General features: G+C 53.3%; 1 protein-coding gene across 3 annotated transcripts in view; it reads left to right on the top strand.

Moving 5' to 3' along the window:
- NDRG1 (N-myc downstream regulated 1) overlaps nt 1-12,174 on the top strand; it is a 55,093-nt gene extending 42,919 nt beyond the window's left edge. For all 3 annotated transcript variants that reach the window (XM_023248618.2, XM_023248619.2, XM_004000126.6), the window contains 5 exons: nt 540-591; nt 1,709-1,756; nt 3,744-3,779; nt 7,374-7,425; nt 10,263-12,174. In XM_023248618.2, the coding sequence (XP_023104386.1) occupies nt 540-591; nt 1,709-1,756; nt 3,744-3,779; nt 7,374-7,425; nt 10,263-10,474 (400 nt within the window). In that variant the 3' untranslated portion in view covers nt 10,475-12,174. The remainder of the gene's footprint in view (nt 1-539; nt 592-1,708; nt 1,757-3,743; nt 3,780-7,373; nt 7,426-10,262) is intronic.
- Nucleotides 12,175-13,591: the final 1,417 nt, after the last annotated feature.

The following is a 13,591-nucleotide window of genomic DNA, read 5'->3' as shown; positions in this document are numbered from 1 at the left end:
GCACCTACTTTGTGTCGAATACGATGTTAGGCTTTGCTTTCACACACCCTGGAGACGAGTCAGACACAGGACAACCCACCCTAAAGGCTGGCAGGAAAATACGGTCGTGCATACAGCTAACTGCATTCCCCCAGTAATGTCTGCCTTTTTACAGTTTCCTAAGTGAACTGTATTATCTGATACCTGAACTTGCCACATGCCATTTCCTTTGTCAGGTACGTTCCCTCGGTCTCTGATCTTGACTCACGGCAAAGTCCTACTCCTCCCTCTTTGAGGAGAGGATGCTTGAGGCTAAAAACACCAGGGCACGGAAATTCTCTGGCTGAAATTCATACTAGGGTGTAAAGGACTGCCAACCCAGTTTATCCGAAAAGCAAAGCAGAGGATGAAAGGAGAAGGAAATAAAAAGAGCAGAGGCTACTACGGGGGAAACGAGAATAATTTTTTTTGGAACCCTGGTCCCAGCCTGGCGGGCCTGGGAGCGTGTGAATCTTTCAGTGAATTTCGTGTTCCCTCCCCCCTTCTCTCCCTGCCCCCAGGTGTCCTGCTTTGTTGGTGGTTGGGGACAGTTCTCCTGCTGTGGACGCCGTGGTACGTAGAAATCGTCCACCTGTTTCTGTACTTTGTTCAACAGTCCAAATCTGCTTGGCCTTCGGACAGGGGGCCCAGACCCCGGCTCCTTGGCCCGGTGACTGCCAGTCCTGTTTGCTTGGTAGCGGGCCCTCCCACTTTTCTCCCAGGCCCCATCACCTGCCCGTCTGCCTCCCATTTGTTTGTTTCCACGGACGTGTTTGCCACTTGGCTTCCTGGCCGAGACACTCTGCTCTCGTCTGGGAACCCGTTTGCAGACCTGATTGGTGCCTGATTGTCTGGCGGGGCAGAGAGACACCGGGGAGTGGGGCTTAGACAACGCCTTCTGGGTCATTCCACCCCTGATTCCCACCTATGATGTTGTGGAGGCAAAGCAGACTGCCTTTCCAACATGCCCCTAGCAGGGGACAGAGGGACTTAGGGGCTACTGAGCAGAGTCCTAAAGTGGTGATGTGCCTCGTGCAGTGGGCTGCAGAGTGAGACTTGCAAAGGCTCATTTGGCAAAGAGCTGAGACGTCTTAATGGACTGTGGGCGTCCTGTGATCTAACCCACTGGGCGTAATCATAGGATGCATCAGTAGAGATATACTTCTCACATCAGAGGAGGGGATAGCTCTCCGGTAGGCACTTCGAACATCACAGGTTACGTGTGGGCATTTTGCCCAATTTTGGATGCACTGCTAAGATGGTCACTGACAACGTGAAGAGGGGAAGCAGCTTATAGTGGATCCCAGTTTGCATGGTGGTCAGGACTGGAGATGTTGAACTTGTAGCATCTGCGGCCGCGACTGGTGAAACAAGGCCATTCAATTAGCAGCTCTTTCCAGAGCCTCCTCTGGGTTTTAGCGAGTCTTCATAACAACCCTTTGAAAAAGACATTCCCCCCATTTTATTGATGACGAAACTGAGGCTCAAAGAAATTGCCCGAGGTCGCTGCACCGCAAGGTTGGAATTTACGGCCGCCTTGCTTAGTCTCGAAGCCCGCATTCTTCCTTCCGTGCTAGCGGGAGCGCTGGGGTCGTTGATGCCAGTGGCAGGGAAGTGAGGAGGGGGGAAAGACTATGACTGGGGCTCCAGATAGAAAATTAGCACATTTCTTCCCCTTTTCCCTGTCCAGGTGGAGTGCAACTCGAAATTGGATCCAACAAAGACGACTCTCCTCAAGGTACCGACACGGTGAGGGGGGTTGGTGCGAGTTCTTTCTTAGGAACCCCTGGTCGGCCCCGAGATTGAGTCGTGCCTAACTGAGGCAGAGCTGGTGGTCAGAAAGTGTAGAAATAATGATTTCACGTGCATGCGTTCACAGACGTCTCTCTGCTGGGCGCAGGCTGGACACTGAGGCTGTGAAGACGAAAGGGACCCTCTCTGGGACCCGAGAGTCTGTGGGCTCTGATGGGGGATGGCCCAGAGTTGTGCGGGCAGGGGCTGTGCCAAGGGTGGGGCTGGGGCGTTCCTCCGAGGGGGGCTGCTGCCTGTGGGAGAGGAGAAAACGCACCCCCCCCCCAGGGGCCGTGGAAGAACATCTCCTCCAGCAAGTTCACTAGGCCTTGAGGCCGGGTGGGGGGTGTGAGCCCTCCCTGACCTGACCGCACGATCCAGCCCGGGAGGCGTCTGATGCTTATTGGGGGGGGGGGGGGCCTGGTCCCCGTAACTGGCTCTTTACGCACATTTTCTTCCAAGATTCCCTCACCAGGAAATTGCAAGACGGGAAGATGGCAGGCTTCGGGCCTGAGGGGGATGCTGATGGGCTAAGGCGGGAGAGCCCCTTTGTCTGAGTTACCCCAACACACCTGTTTGTCTGGACTCCGGCAGCATCCGGGCTGCTGTCCCAGGACAGAGATGGACAGGCCACAGTCACTGCTGACAAGGAGAGGGGGAAGGAACATTCTAGAAGGGTGGGTTGGTCTCCTGGTGTCCATAACAAGTACCACCAGCTGGGTGGCCGAAAGCCACAGGAGACTGTTGTCTCCCCATCCGGAGACTGTAAGTCCACAGTTAGGGTGTCCCTGGCTCGCGGCCACCTCAGTCCCATCTCTGCCTCCGTGCCCATCCCGCTGGTTTTAAGGACCACGGTCATTGGATTTAGGGTCCACCCTAATCTGAGCTCATTCCGTCTGCAGAGGGCAGGTGACCTAAGAAAAAGTGGCCGATTTGATGGTGGATGGGGATCCAACCCGTTTCAGCCCGACTCCAGACAGACTGTCCCCGCTGCACTCCTCTGCCCGGCTGCCTGGGCCCTGGAGTTAAATTCTGGCGTCCCGTCCCTGCATTCCCTTACCCAGGGAGCCTCAGTTAGCGTGGTCCTGAGGCTAGCCCTCAGGGTCTAGCCTTAAGACTCAGGGCCTTGGGATGGCCCGGCCTCGGCCGCTGTCACACACGCCTGCCAGACCTCCGTCTCTCCAAGCCACCTTCACCCCGTCCCACCCTGCCGCCCGGGGTCTCCCGAGCCCTGGGCCCGGCTAATAGTCACACGTGCCTGTGGCAGCCTTGACTGAGAGGTGGCAGCTTTAGCTTTGGTGAGTCAGTAGGAACTTTGGAAGCCGCGGCATTTACCAGGGTGACGGGTGAAGAGACCATTAGGCCTCTTAGATGGAGCCGTTTCTTCCTGAGGGAGTATTTATTTATTTATTATTTTTTTTTTTATTTTTTTTAACGTTTATTTATTTTTGAGACAGGGAGAGACAGAGCATGAACGGGGGAGGGTCAGAGAGAGAGGGAGACACAGAATCCGAAACGGGCTCCAGGCTCTGAGCCATCAGCCCAGAGCCTGACGTGGGGCTCGAACTCGCGGACCGCGAGATCATGACCTGAGCCGAAGTCGGCCGCTCAACCGACTGAGCCACCCAGGCGCCCCCTGAGGGAGTATTTAAAGAGAATGTGCAAACAGGGCCTCATGCAGTGAGGGCTTTCGGGTCAGATGGACCCTGGCCAGAGCCTCGCCGGGGCTTTGAGCTCTCCCGGCGTCGGCCGTCAGGAAGGCACAGGTCAGTGCCGAGATGGACTGTAACCAGAGCGGCCCTGCTCGGTGAGGATGGGTGTTTCCCCACCTGTAATGTGCCCAGAGTGGGGGCAGGGCAGCAGCAGGAGGGCGCCCACTTGGGGGTACCCCTCTTCTGGGGCGTGTGGCACTAACCAGCTTCCCTCTCTCCTAGATGGCGGATTGCGGTGGCCTCCCGCAGATCTCCCAGGTGAGCCCCACCTGCCACCCCTCCCCAGGCGGAGGGCAGGTGCCTCTGTGGCCTGTCACTGCCCCCTCGTCCCCCGCCTCCTGCTTGTCCCCCACCCCACCGTCACATCCGCTCACACTGTGGACGCGTTACTGTCTCTACACGGTGCTTGCACATCAGGGCTTGCGTGCAAGGAAAATAGGAACCCCCGGGGGTTAGATCACACCGGGGTTCACAGGCATGGAGGGGTTCGGTTGCACAGACACAGCTTGGCAACCGTGGCCCAGAATCTAGATGAGCCTGACCTCAAAGGCCACGGGCTTCTGCTGGAGTTCAAGGCCCGGGCAGAGGGGGCAGGCAGGAGGTGAAACCAGTGTGTTCGTGTATGTGTGTGGGTGTGAACATGTGCGTGTGTGCGTGTGCAGACGTATAAACATATCAATCAGCACAGGGCGTTTGCCGCACCGTCACTGGACCCTCCAGTTCCCCACCCGTAAATAATCCCACCGGCCTAATGGTGGGTGGACTTTTTAATCTATGTCCTTGATTGTATATTATTATAGTTCTCTGCTCTGTCTTAAAATGAAACGTTGTGTGCCTTTTTGGTCGTCCTTTCCACCCATCTGTGGAAGAGGATGGAATGATGCCTTTTCTGTCTTCCCTTTCCTCCTGCCATCCTCAAAGGGGCTTCAGAGCTTCTGTAATCCGGCGGCAGTCGAATCTATCTGGCTCTTTCTCTAGCTGTATGTACCCTTCGCCCCTGCCCCGCTGAGCTCCCTGGGGAGCCTCCTTTGCCGCCGTGGGCACGTGCCTGGGGTTTTTCTCACCTGCCAGGGTGCTGGGGGGGGGACGAGACTGAGGGCACAGAGCATCAGAGGCGTAAGTCCACGTCAGGCTAACTTTTCCTCCCAGTGGGTCTCCCCAGCGGGTGATCCAGGTCGGACCCCTGTGTGCCTGGCGAGGGGCTTCTTATCCAAGAGCCTGTTGTCCGGACAGTGAACCCAGGTTGGGGACATCGAACAAAGCAAACTTAGATTCACAGAGGGGAGAAGGGCCGTGTGCCCTCCTCAGTAATAGACCAGGACCTGACATAAATATTTGAGGAGTGTTTTGTTTAAGTTTATGTATTTATTTTGAGAGAGAGAGAGTACGAGTGGGAGAGGGGCAGAGAGAGAGAGAGGGGGAGAGAGAATCCCAAGCAGGCGCTGTGCTGTCGGTGCGGAACCTAACGTGGGGCTCGAAGCCACAAACCGCGAGATCGTGACCTGAGCCAAAATCACGAGTCAGATGCTTAACCAGCTGAGCCGCCCAGGCGCCCCTCTGTGTAATTTGTTTTTAATGACAGGACAAAATGCCGCTGCACAGATACACTGTAATTGATTTTTCCTGACGCCCTATTGCCGGACACGTCTAAGTTATTTCTGGTGCTTCAGAGATCCCTGCGGTGCTACAGAGATCAGTTCCCTGATTAATTTCATGTGGCCCCACCAGTTTCAAGGATTGTCTGGTGGAAAAGGGAGAGTCTCGGCTCTGAGTCCCCCAGTGAGCCGGCGATGGCTGAGAGGTTCATCTGGCTGCCCCCGGAGCTGTCCCAACAGAAAACAGTCTTCTTTTGGGGGGTAGTGAAGTGTTTCACTGGGGGTCGGAAGAAGAGATCCCCGAGAAGTCGATTTCTGCATCAGGTGGATCCTGGATCTTGACTCATTGCTCTGGACCTTCTCTCACTGCAAGCCCCTCCCTCCAGAACTCTGTACAGAGGTAGAGGCACAAGTGGCCGTTGGTGGCTCAGTTATGCTCTCCGTCGTGTCCCCCTCTGCTGCCACTAGAAAAGGACAAAATCCTTTCGGTGTTTTATCTGCTGTTGTGTTATGCCTGTCTGACAGCTGGGAGAAGCCAGAGAAGGATGGGGTGTCCCAGCCATCAGAGGGAACAGATGGGCTCCCAGCAGAGCCCTGCTTAGACATAAGTGTGAGTTAATACCCGCACATTAGCGGTGGAAGCTTTATCCGTGCAGCCTGCCCCCGAGATTCCTGCTGAGACGGCGCAACTCCAGGACGGGCTAGGGAGACAGGGGCCAGTTTTCCTTCCATTTGACCTCCCTCCCTCTCCCTCTCCCCGCCTTCCCTTCTTCCTTTCTCTGTGTGAAATGAGAACAGATCCAACCCTAACCGTAGTTAAAGCACATTATGGATGTGTGGCAACAGCTGAACCAGCCCAGGCTTCCGGGAGACCAGTCCAAGGAGGACCGTTTACCGTGTAATCCCTCCCCTTTCTGCCCTTACGAGTTGGGTGCGAGTTTACGGAGGCCGTTCCCATCCTTCATTCCATTTGAAAGGGGAACAGTCCTTAGGGATGAGAAGAGCAAGTATTTATTGCAGTGTCACGAAAGGGGAAAGATTGTTTCTGCCGCCATGCAGGCACGGAGGTCCCTGGCTGCCTGCAGCCCCGGCTTGTACCTCTTGTCGCTTGCTTCCCATTGTCACACAAACCCCAGAGGACATCTTGAGCCCAGTCTCTCTTTTAAATGACATGCGGCTCTTGGTAGAATAGTGGCAGGCGTTGGTGGAGGTGGGCGGGAGCACTGCCTCTGCTGATGACTTCTTCACGGGGTAGGAGGAGTAAGGGGAGAATAGACCCAGGGCATTGCATTTGAGAGTTGTAGTTAATTCAGACTGTGAATATGGCCTTTACTTGGGAGCATTCACCCCCCAGTTCAGATTAAATTAAATTTGGGGGAGTAGTTGGTAGAACCGGGTGTGTTCTTGGCATTCCCAACTCATTTCACTCACAGTAGCCCCACTGATTTGATTAACTGGTTGGCCCGACTATCCATCCATCTCTCCATCCATCCATCCATCCATCCATCCTTCCTTCTTCCATTTTTTTCTTGTCATCCTTTCTTTTCATCCATCTGTCGATCCTCCTTACTTATATCCGTCAATCTTACTTCCCTTTTAGTTATTCACCATCGTTTCTTCCTTCCATCTCTCCAGCCATCCAGCCTGCTCTTGAGGCTGAGAATGAACTGCCTTGAGAACACAGAGTTTAGAAAGCCCTGGATTAATCCGTAGGACCCACCCACCGCTAACTAATGGCAGGACCTTGGATGGATTATTTGCCTCCATGACTGTTGGCAATGAAATCTATGTGAAAACAGCACCAACCTCGTATAGTTGTTGTCAAGGGAGAATGAGGTAATGCCACAAATGCCCTCAGCACCGCAGGTGGCACGTGATGTTGGTGCCCTTACATTTTAGAGGCTGAGTTAGACACATCAGCTTATCAGTGTAGTCTTCTTTATAGAACCTCTCAGAAGAAAGCGTGGCTCTCTGTTCTTGTTTCACAGGCGAGGTCATATAACCTGATGAACCCCCACCCCCACCCCAGCTATGAAGTGAATTTGAAATTGTTCTCCCCAGCCAAAGCTGACTTTGGTCCCCGTAGTATCTCGTCGCCTTTCCTTTCCTTTTGTGTGTTGTTCTATCAACATGTGGTGGCCTTCTCCCTCGGGTCAAGCTCTTCAGTGAAGGTGACCACGGACACAGCTCCACGTGGCCATTCATGGTCTGGACCTCCGGCGACTGACCGCACTCTCTCTCTTTTTGTCTCTTGCAGCCGGCCAAGCTCGCGGAGGCCTTCAAGTACTTCGTGCAGGGCATGGGATACAGTAAGTGTGGCATTTCCGAGCAGGTGGTAGGTGGAGGGCAGGTGTGGGAATTGAAAATACGATGACCCGAACCGGGTTTGGATGAGTATTCTGTGTCACCTTGGCCACCTTCAGCTTTTTGCAAACTAGGAAGGTCAGGAGAAGAAATAATTTAGGTGTGTGGAGGACGGAGGGCAGCGTAGAAATTCTAGTATCTCCTTTATACCACAGTGGCTTCTTCTGTCTCCACTGAGCACTGATGAGCAGAAGTTGTTTTACAGCAGGGAATTTTCTTTAGATTTAGCTGAGGACTAGCTCTTTGAGCACCAAGAAGACAAGAGCGAAGCCATGAAAACCTTTTACCTGTTGCCTACATGCTTTCTTAAGAGACTTCCAGCTGTAGGTGGTGATGATGGTGTTGATGGTGATGGTGAAAGAGTGTTAGTACATCCTTCAGTTTTTCTCATCGCAACCATCCTATGAGAATACCCTTCTCTCGTTTCACAAATGATGGCCCTAGGCTTTGAGACCTGAAGAAGGAGCAGAGCGGGGATCTCTGAAAGTTCTTTGAAAGCTGTAAAGCTTCTGTGCCAGCAGGCGAGAAAGTCGCGTCTGCTCGAGACAGTGCGTCTTTGCTAACTCATTAGATTAGGGAATTGAAGGATAAATACGAGCATAATTCAAGACCTTGCGGTTTCTCATTTGATGACTCTAGTTTGTTGGACACCTACAGCCCCTGTTCATAAATGCAGTCCCGTGACCAGAACAGGCAATGCCGAGTTCAAGGAGCTGGGTTCCAGCCACAGGTGGTGCCTGTTGATGTGTGAGCCATGATGGGGTCCTTTTAGCTCTTTCTGCCTACTGTGTAGAACTATAATTTACGTGCCCATCTTAACTAGGAAGTCTGAATGTCTAATCTCTTCTGGGTTTCGCCCCCCCCCCCCCCGCCCCCCGAGACTGAAACTATTTGTTCGTTTAAAATAGTAACGGCGTGTTTGGTAAACTGACCACAGTCTTAAGATTGGCCTCAGCCGTGTTTAGTTTCTAGAGAGGCCAAGAGCTGCTGAGCCTCATTTATATACTTCGGGCAGAGTCTGTGTCCCGAGGTGCCCTATCCCAACAGAAAACATCTGCCTGCGGGTCTCCTGCCTTTTGATCCGCTTTCCCCACAGGAAAGTGTGCGGGCAGCGTCATGATTCGTTTGTCTTGGGCCTGCCCTGGGTTTGGATTTCTGCCTTGAAAGTGTATTCTGGGGAGAAAGGAAGTGAAAGGCAGGTTTTGTTCCATCCGACACACACACACACACACACACACACACACACACACACACACCAGCTTCTATTTCCAGAAAGCTGAAGCATCCGGCAGGTTACAGGGGAAGACGGCAGGAAGGCATTTAGTCCCAGAGGCGTCAGCCACAGAAAAAGCGCGTCGTCGTCTACTCGAGTGCCTGCGTGTTCAAGTTGGGCCAGGCCTGGCTAGCTCTTTGCCCCCGTGACCCCGTTCTGTAGTCACCAGAGCCCCGCCAAGGTCGGTCAACCTCTGAGATTTGGGGTTGAGGGGTAGGTGAGTGGCAGAGGTGCGAATGATCTCCGTTCTCTCTGGATTTAAACACTAGCTCTTTGAGAAGGGAATTCAGTACAGCAAGGATGAATTCTCTTTGTGGGTATGTGTCCCAGAAAGCCAACTCCCATGCCCGTGGGGCGAATAATGTGCCACCTCAGATGGCGATGTCTGTTGTTCAGCGTGGCCTTCGCAGTGATGCTTTATTTGGGTGATGGGCTAGCTTCCTGTAGCTGCCCTGAGAGCTCCCCACGCCCTGGATGGCTTAAAAAAGCAGAAATTTATTCTCTCATACTGCTAGGGTTCTAGGAAGCCAGAGGTCCAAAATCAAGAGAGATGCAGGGTCATACTCCCCTCGGAGGTTCTAGAAGGCTCTTTCCTTGCCTCATCTCAGCTTCTGGTGGGAGCTGGAAGTCTCTGGTGTTCCCTGGCTTGTAGCCACATTACTCCCGTCTCTGCTCTGTGGTCACGTGGCCTTCTTCCGTGTGTGTGTGTGTGTGTGTGTGTGTGTGTGCACGCACCTGTGCATTTTGCAGGGCTGTTCTGTCTCCTCTTCTGAGGAACCAGCCATTGCATTAGAGCTCACTCTAATCCGGTATGGCCTCACCTTGTCCTATTGGCAAGGACCCTATCTCCATTCTAAGATTCTGGTCGATATGACTTGGGGGCGAAGGGGAGGGGCAGGGTTCAGTCCTGTACTTCCTTTCACTTTCTCAGCCACCTGCTACGTGCAGGGGCATTTTCAGTCCCGAAGAGTGGACAGTGCCATTGATCGTTCCTGGAAGCTCACAGGCTTCTCTGGAAGCGATGGCAGGTGATGGCTGGGCCGCAGACTTGCTATGTGGCCGCGGTTCCCCCACCTGTGGCGGATGGGTATCAGGCCAGCCGGCCTGGACGATCTTCCCCACTCCAGAGGTTGTGGGTGGTAGGGGGTTGTGGTACACGGGCACACACGTGGGTTTTGCTGCCAGGGGGTTGGCATTCCCATGTTACTGATGGTGACGGAGGGCTCCGAGTCGGACTCTTCCAGAGTCACACAGCTGTGGAGCAAGTGGCAGGTTTGGGATTCAGACCCACCTGTGGGTGCGAGCCACCGTGTGGCCGCCGGTCCTTACCCCTGTCAGAGCCTCACTTGTCCACCTCTGTGAGCGGATACAGAGAGGACAGAGAGCCTGGTGGCCGGATCGCCCCAAGGATGGACAGGTCAGGCCCGAGGAGGCACCGTTGCCGACGGGCAGGTGCCTCTGAGGTTCTCCCCTCCCTAACCCGGTGCCCCCCAACCCCTCTCTCCCCAGTGCCCTCGGCCAGCATGACCCGCCTGATGCGCTCCCGCACGGCCTCCGGCTCCAGCGTCACGTCCCTGGAGGGCGCCCGCAGCCGCTCCCACACCAGCGAGGGCACCCGCAGCCGCTCCCACACCAGCGAGGGTGCTCGCCTGGACATCACCCCCAACTCCGGGACCACCGGCAACAACGCCGGGCCCAAGTCCATGGAGGTGTCCTGCTAGGCGGCCTGCGCCGTGGCCGTCCCCGGACTCTGGGCTCACGCAACCGCCCTTCCTCCAGCCCTTCCCGCCCTGCCTGCCACACCACACGTAACTCGTATTAACCCAAAGCTTACGGTGTAAGACAGCTCTGGGGGGACAAAGTTAGACCGGGTTTGTCGAGGGCGCCTCTCCCATCAGGGCAGGGCGGGCAGACCAAAGGAAAAGAAGCATCTCCATGTCCTGTGCTCATTGGCGGGTGGCCTGGCGGCCACCCTCTTACCCTCCCTCAGAGACGCCAAACTGCCAAAAACAAGACGCGCCGCCCTAGACGCTTCCTAAAGCCAGGCCTAGGCTGGTTCTAACGGGCATTTTGTCGGAAGCCCAGCCCCTCTACTTCCTGTTTCCTCTCCAACTAAAGAACGACTGACCCAGTTTCTGGAAACAAAACCCCGTTCTGATTTGGGTAGGGGGAGAGCCGCGGATGGTGGGGAGCTCTTTTAACTCGGCAAAACAGGAAGCGGGAAAAAGGTGGACTTTCTGTGGAGGCTAGAACGCTTGGAAAAACAAATCTACGCAGTGGAATGTGAAGAAGTAGGTTTTTCAAGTTCGCGTATATGTCCACCTTTTAATGCCGAAACACACAAGCCTGCTTTTCTGGCATCCTTTCAACGGGTGGTGAAAGCAGGCGACAAAATCTCCGGGCTTTCCCAGAGAAACAGTCTTGGCAAACATTGGCGTCATGAATTCAAGTCTTTGGCTCAGCTGTCTTGCCTCCTCCACAGCCCCAGCTTCCTACCCCAAGTTCATGAGTGAGGGATCATGTTGTTTGTGGGGGAAGATCATTTAGGTTTGCACTGGCTTTCTTTGAAACGGAGGGAAACATTCCAAACAGCCGTACCTGGACGTGATGAGTCTCCACGCAGTGGGGGGAGGGTGGGGGGGGTGGGGGGGGGCAGGGGCAGGGGAGTGGGGGTGGGGGGCTGTTTGGGTTATTAGATATAAGGGATTTCTGTGGTTGTGATGGGATCCAGAACAGTTGTGATTGCAGTCGATCCCGCCCTGGTTCCCGGGAATCTTGTGTGACTGAGTCAAATCCCGGTTTCCAATCTTTGACAACCGCGGTTGAGTCTGAACTTGACGGCTGAGTGTTTCTGACCTGGTAACATCACTGGATCTGCGGGTAGAACTGTTCTGCTCTTGTAGGGGGTGGGGATTCACACAGGGAGTGGTGGCTGAGAAGATGTAAGGATTCTGGAAAGTTCCATGGGATTTCCTTCCCTCTCCTGCCGTCCCCTCTTCCCTGCCCCTCTAACCTTTCGCTGAATGGGGCGGCACCACTGACATTTCTGGGCAACGTGAGCATAGCTGTCAAATTCCTATACTACTGCCTTTTGATTTCATTTGGCTAACCATTTCTTATAGGAAGTTTGATCAGAGTGGATGGATTGTTGCGAATCAGCCGCTGGGGCCTGGTGCTTTCTGGGACCCTAGAGTTGGTAGAAGGAAGTATTCAAAGCTTCTAGGTTGCTTGAGGGGCAGTGACTCAGCTGACTGCACCTGCCACCTGGGAGTCTTCCCCTGACCTGTGCAGAAAGGTCAGGGGTCAGGGCAGGAGTGGCTGAATCCAGACAGGAAAAAATGTTGTGTACAAGGCTTTCCAGAGGAGTTTCTTAATGAGATATTTGTATTTATTTCCAGACCAATAAATTTGTAACTTTGCAGTGGCTTGTGTCTTTTTCCTCTGAGAGATCGTGTGTGTGTGTGTGTGTGTGTGTGTGTGTGTGTGTGTAGCCCCACCGTATAGGGAGGGGTCCTTCCTTACCTGGGACCTCCTGACACCTGTCTTGGAGCATTGCTGTCCCATAAGAATATGAAGCAAGCTGCAGATGTTAAGTGTAAATTTTCCAATAACCACATGCTAAAAGGAAGAAACAAATGAAATTAATTTTAATAATATATTTCACTTAACCCCAGCATATCTAAAATATTACCATTCCAACATAGAATCCATATAACAGCTACTAAGGTATTTCACCATCTTTATACTAAGAAAACAGTGAGTATTTCACACCATAGCATCTCTCAATTCAGACCAGCCCCATTTCAGGGGCTCAGTACCTTGGGCCAGCACCGTGACAAAGGGTTAAAGCTTTTCAAGCTATATTTAGAAGGGAAAAAAATTTTTTTTGACATTTTATTTTTATTACAGGAAAGCATGTGATAAGACCACTCCCTTCTCACAGCCAGTGACAACTGCTATAATGTGTGTTTCCACTGCACTGAAAAATTAAAAATTAAAAAAAAAAAAAAGTAAACACCACAGGTTTTAGTATCACCTCCCATTTTTATTTAGGCTTTTTAGGCTTAGTTTCAAATTTACAGAACAATTGCAAACCTAGCGCCGAGTTCCCATAGACACCCAGTTTCCCGATTCGTAATATCTTCCTTTATGGTAATTGACCACAACTAAGAAATCAACACTGGCGCATTGCTATGAACAGAGCTCCACACTTTACTGGAATTTCCCTAGCTTCCGTCCCAGGATCCCATCCAGGATGCCACATTACATGCAGTCCTCATGCTTCCTTCACTTCCCCTGGCTTATAACTGTGTCTCAGACTTTCCTGGCTTTTGATGAGCTTTTTGAGAAGCCCTCGTCAGGCATTTTGTAGAATGTTCCTCGATTAAGGTTTCTGTGGTACTTTTCTCATGGCTCAACTGGGGTGGTGGGTTTTTGGAACGAAGACCACAGAGGCAAAGTGCCAGGCGATCAGCATGACGGGTCAACGAAAGAGTTACCCCGGATGCGGTTGACCTTGAGCACCTGGCCGAGCCTGTGGTTCCCAGGGTTCTCCACTGCCCTGTTAACTTCTTCCACTGTCCCACACTCGTCCTGTGGAAGGAAGTCACTAAACGCAGCCTCTGCTCAAGCCCACCTCCCCTTTTTAAAATGTTTTTAATGTTTATTTTTGAAAGGGGGGGGGGTGAAGAGAGAGAGGGAGACACAGAATCCAAAGCAGGCTCCGGGCTCCGAGCTGTCAGCACAGAGCCTGATGCGGGGCTCGAGCTCACGAGCTGTGAGATCATGACCTGAACTGAAGTCGGATGTTTAACCAACTGAGCCACCCAGGCGCCCTG

Source organism: Felis catus, chromosome F2, assembly GCF_018350175.1.
Source record: "Felis catus isolate Fca126 chromosome F2, F.catus_Fca126_mat1.0, whole genome shotgun sequence".
NCBI classification, from domain to species: Eukaryota; Metazoa; Chordata; class Mammalia; order Carnivora; family Felidae; genus Felis; species Felis catus.
Note: the sequence above shows the minus strand (reverse complement) of the source record. Positions and strands in the feature narration are given on the sequence as shown.